This window comes from Gadus morhua, chromosome 10 (genome assembly GCF_902167405.1).
Source record: "Gadus morhua chromosome 10, gadMor3.0, whole genome shotgun sequence".
Lineage (NCBI taxonomy): Eukaryota > Metazoa > Chordata > Actinopteri > Gadiformes > Gadidae > Gadus > Gadus morhua.
This window is the reverse complement of record NC_044057.1, coordinates 12,020,931-12,026,182: the sequence shown is the minus strand read 5'-3', so window position 1 is coordinate 12,026,182 and position 5,252 is coordinate 12,020,931. Positions and strand designations below refer to the sequence as shown.

Sequence of the window (5,252 nt, the reverse complement as noted above, 5' to 3'; positions counted from 1 at the left end):
GCTACATTCATTTTGTGGTCAGAAACTCATTTAGTGCTTTACCGGCCTATAGTGCATACATTTTATATATTAGGCTACATCTTCAATGAAATTCAAAAAAATGTTGTGCAATGCACAGCTAAAATATCAGAAAATTAAAAACTGGTTAACAACAAGAATCAAACGTTCAATAATTTGAGTAATTTTTTTATTCATTATGTTCTCAACTGCTTCATTACGGCTTCACTACGGCTGTGAGGGACATGTCGGGGGACGGACACCTCCTCGTCTCTTTGTCGCCCGATCCATGGCCAGGTTAAACCACCTGATGGTGTGCTTTGTGACCTCCGCATCGGTGATGGACTTTGTGAGGGAGTTATCCTCACAGCACCTGAAATCAGACAAATATGTTTATGTTTATGGTATGTAGCATTCATAGCCAAGTAGGCTAAGACAATACAATAAGTAAGGAGATTAAATAATAATAATTAAAAAAATTACGAGGTGCAAAAAAACCTGACTTGCAAAGTTATGAAGGTTGTGGGGATCAAAATAAGAGGTGGGTAAACTAAGAATTTGATAATTTGGGTAAATTAAGAATTTGTGATCAGGGCAAGGTGTGCCATGATTAAAAGGACATCCAAAATGTTCAAACAATATCAGTTGTATTAAATGTTTCCCTGATCAGAGCACATATATTGTGATGTTGATAGGTTTTCAATGTAGTGAGTCCCCGGGACCCACAGGTGGCGAGTTGGGTTAATGTATGTTCAAAATGTGGAATGCGCGATGTATGCGCAGGCGCCGTTTGGGCATAACAATATGGCGGCTGCCGTTCAATGTAGTTTTCATCACCACCACCGGATTATGTTTCATTTATTTCATTACAGCACGTCCCCTAAACGTTACAACATAATCAACACGAATGAGCACAGCATCGAGCAGTGGAAACGTGGGTTTATTTACTATGAAGTTCGTATTTTTAATTGTTGAAATGAAATCAGCGGTGACGAGCTAGTTGTTTTGGTAGCGGCTAAATTAGCATGTCGCGATACTTTGTACAGGGGATCACATCTGCGCCGAGTAGATGCGCAGAGGGTTGAAACAGCGCTTGTCCGGTCTGCTCGCAAGAAGGTTTCTTTGGCCAGTTACTGTGATTAAACACGAGTTGTTTAATGTTCACAATGTATCGTTTTTCATAGGGAAAATGAGATGCGTCCCCGGGACGCATGGATAGTGAGTTTAGTGCGTCCTTTCAGATTTTAATGCGTCAGGGACGCAGGAGGCGTACCTAGCGACATCACTAAATCGGGGTGGTTTTGTAATGTTTTTAATTTTGTAGGGTCCAACAGATACTGTAGGCTACATTCTATTTGAAGAAGACTAAATCCAAAACACACCGCTGCCGAACGGCACGCCTCAAAACAGAACATTTCTATGTAGGCCTACACCCCCCACACCGGCGGCGGCGATGCGCCGCTGTCACGTTAAAATTGTACCGGCCTACGTCATCAGTTGTTTACATCTTGACAACCTGCCGACAACATTCGGCTCATGTTTCCAAAAGACGAAATAACATAATACAGATAACGGATCGCTAGATAACACTTGTTTTTACTTTATATTTGTATTGTATTTAATTGTTTAATCGAGGCGATCGCGTCAAATGACGTAGGAATGTACAAGAACCTTCCTACGTCATTTGACGCGATCGCCCGTTTCCCGGCAACAGACGATCGCGTCGTCTGTTGCTATTCGATTAAACAATTAAATACAATACAAATATAAAGTAAAAACAAGTTTTATCTAGCGATCCGTTATCTGTATTATGTTACTTCGTCTTTTGGAATGTTTCGAATGTTTTTTGCAACCTGCCCGGCAACAGACGATCGCGTCGTCTGTTGCGAGGCAGGTTGTCAAGATGTAAACAACTGATGACGTAGGCCGGTACAATTTTCGCCCCCGGTACAATTTTAACGTGACACCGCCTTGCTACACTTCACGCCACTGTCTACATAATGCTACACAACGCCACAGACAATCAATATTACTTCAAATTATATACTTACTGAAAAGCAAGCTCTTTGCCGACATCTGGCTGAAGGCCTTTTTGGTGTTCACACCTTTCCAGTTGATCTGGTGGGACACGTCGTCTGTGTAAAGCCGGCCAAGAATGTTCCAAGTCACCCTCTTCAAATCCTGGCCTCCAATTGTGGCCAAAGAATCTAAAAGGCAAATATATATATATATTTTTTTAAATATCAGCAAGGTAAACAATTCTAAGCTTATGCATCCCGAAATGTAGAAAAAGAAAAACGTCTATATTTGTACTATTTGCTCTCAAGAAAAAAATCCTGTTCCCTTGAATTGTTCTTTTTCTAAACATGTACTTGGCTCACACTCTCATGGACATGTGCCACCTTACACACAATGTCATACCGGTAGACTGTCGCTCACTGACACAATCTGGGAAAAGGGGGTTCAGGACAGGCCTGTTTAGTGCTGCTTCAATAGAATACTTGCAATAATCATGGTCAATCAATATACCTAATAGCATTATAGCATGGACCATTCATATTAAGAAGACTCACTATTCTCTGTCGAGCTGGGTGGTTTGAGGGTTCTTTTAAAAACACCTCAAATTCCTCCACTGCCTCCAGGTGTTCCAACGGGAGATTAATATTTTCAGGCATCTCAACTTCTGTCCCCGGGGTGCTGTTCATCCTGCTGCAGAGGTAGTTGACCTTTGCCACGAGCTGGTCTTGCTGCTGTTTAATCGTCTCCAGCAGGTTCAGGATGTGCACTTCAGCCACTGATGACAAACATGAAATATAGCTAAAATGTAGTGTGTGAAATACATCACGTTTCAGTGCTTATCCTCATTACTCACAATACTGACATTAGTTATTGATAAAGTTTGAAGAAAATATGTGAGAGTTGTCATAATTTCTTCCAAAATCTGTAGCATAGAATGACCCTCCAGTATTTGCCAGTTATTGCTTACCAGAGCAGGGAATGGACTCATTCATTCTTCCCCCTCGCCATGTTGGTCCGATGGCGGGGATGGAAGAAGGCTCCTCTGTTGGCCGCAGGCTCAGGGTTGATGTCGGGGGTGGAGGGGGTGGAGGGAGAAGAGGAGGGACTGCCGTTCCTGGCCCAGAGGGGGAAAGAATTGTATTAAATCAGTCATCTGTTAATCATGACTGATAATACACATGGGACCGTTCTATTCACTAATATTTCAGAGATCAGTCCTTACCTTGAGTAACTCTCCGGAGTTGTTTTGGCAACGGTTGTTGCGGTCCTGCCCCATGGTGAGGTGCTAAGGGAAAGAAATTGTTATTAAATTATTGTGATTTGTTAACCATGGTAGACTGTCAGCTAGAGGACCAAACAATTGCAAACGAAAAATCTCTGGTCATGCTCTGGTTGTGCATTCATTTGTATGTTGCAACATTTTGGAATGCACTACCTATTTAAATCCCATGAATGGATTGACGATGTATTTCAATACAATTTGGTATTGATGAATGATAAATATTGCATGAATGCAGATGTTTTTAATTGACAAAATATGTGGCTGACATTTAGATATTTTTACAAAAAAAAAAAGTTACAATTTCAGTGGAGTATGCAGAAAATCTAAGATGGTAATGCAGTTGCAATCTGTTGATTTGAAACAGAGTGACCATTGCTGTGTTAATATAGATGGGGCCACTGTATTCAATATTATTTCGGAGATCAGTCTTTACCGAGACAGTTTTCCTCAAGTGCAGAGAGCAGAGAGACTCTGCTGCTGCTGCCTGGCCCTCGGCGAGATGTTGGAGCTGGAGGAATGGATACAAGGTGAGGTGATTATCTTTAGCACTAAGAATGTTAACCATATCTTAATATTAAAGTTATGATTATGTTATTTCTGATGGCAGGAGATTATCCCTTACTCTGCCAGTGCAATTGGCCACCATCTTCACTCTCATCAGAGTCCCCAAAGTGATGCCTGTTAAATAACCATATTATATTATTATTGGGGTAACTGTAATCCCAAAATTGCCAAATATACATACAGTATAGCACAAACATCTCTGGTCTATTTTTGAATGCTACGGGAAATATCCTTCCTATCAATACAAAAACATAAACAAGACAGAACACACTTACACTGCCTTCCTTAGTCGTTTATCTGGCGGCCCACACTCCTCCTCTGCCTCAGACTGAAGATCAGTGGTGTTGCAGCCCGTCTGGTACTTCTCCATTAGCCTACAGGCATCTTTGTAGTTGTCTAAAATTGAATATGTTAAAATGATCATAAGGTTGAAATTAGCTGCAATATTATTACTAAAGATAAGTAAACTAGGCACAAAAAGTAAGCAAACTTGTGTTTGGTTGATATTTTCATTGCTATAACAATGCTTTTTTTAGCAAGAAAACTTACATCGTTGGAAAGCCTGAAACCTCCCCTTTTAAATGATGCCACATTTGTAAGGAACATGCATTTGTGGTATGAGCAGCAGAGCTGAATGGGTAGGTTGCGCCCAAGAAAAATGTGCCAAACAGCATTCTGCCATTGACTCTTAGTTTGAGCTTTTGGTATTCCCAGGCGATGCCAATCAGGGACTATGGCAGAGCGCTGAGAGTCAGAGTCAGAGAGTCAATGGCAGAGTGCTGTTTGGTACATTATTCTTGGGCGCGACAATTTTCACAACATAGACAGAATATGTTATTCCAAGCAGAAGGAGAAGAAACCATCACATTTTCTTTAAACTACAGTTTTATGAATTGGCATACCACAAGTTCTGATGACCATGATGTCATATTTTGGCCAGTTTGACTCTGGTGTCTCACTGTTGGCCGCTGCCCTTTTGGCACGTTCGGTGTTTTTATATTTTGGCCAGTACACCATCCCGTCATCACACCAATTTTCCGGGACCACAGCAATGTCCCCGTTGGCAAACTTAATGAGATGAAAACTCATCCTTAATGTAGAAAGAAAGAAAAATTATTTGTCATGCAAAAAAAAGAAGTGTGTGTGTGTGTGTGTGTGTGTGTGTGTGTGTGTGTGTGTGTGTGTGTATGTATGTATGTGTGTGTGTGTGTGTGTGTGTGTGTGTGTGTGTGTGTGTGTGTGTGTGTGTGTGTGCGCGTGTGTGTGTTTTATACATTTAATTTAGAGGCGCCTTTCAAGACACCCAAGGTCACCTTACAGAGCATATAGTCATCATAAATCGTTTAAAAAACAAGACATTGTGGAAAAAATAAAATAAAAAAATAAACAT

The 5,252-nt window shown here is 40.9% G+C and overlaps 1 protein-coding gene across 2 annotated transcripts; it reads right to left on the bottom strand.

The window, feature by feature from the left end:
• Positions 1 to 204: 204 nt before the first annotated feature.
• On the bottom strand, positions 205 to 5,014 carry LOC115552915 (uncharacterized). Of its 2 annotated transcripts, XM_030369300.1 has the most exons (9): positions 4,765 to 5,014; positions 4,138 to 4,258; positions 3,921 to 3,976; positions 3,732 to 3,806; positions 3,239 to 3,301; positions 2,984 to 3,130; positions 2,571 to 2,791; positions 2,049 to 2,204; positions 205 to 370 (listed from the first exon to the last, which is right to left on the bottom strand). In XM_030369300.1, the coding sequence occupies exons 1-8, from the start codon at positions 4,949 to 4,951 to the stop codon at positions 2,172 to 2,174; spliced, it is 903 nt and encodes a 300-aa protein (XP_030225160.1). In that variant the 5' UTR covers positions 4,952 to 5,014; the 3' UTR covers positions 205 to 370; positions 2,049 to 2,171. The 2 variants fall into 2 exon arrangements, with proteins under 2 accessions (XP_030225160.1, XP_030225159.1); XM_030369299.1 differs by lacking the exons at positions 205 to 370; positions 2,049 to 2,204 and having other exon boundaries at positions 2,235 to 2,791.
• Between the last annotated feature and the right edge of the window lie 238 nt (positions 5,015 to 5,252).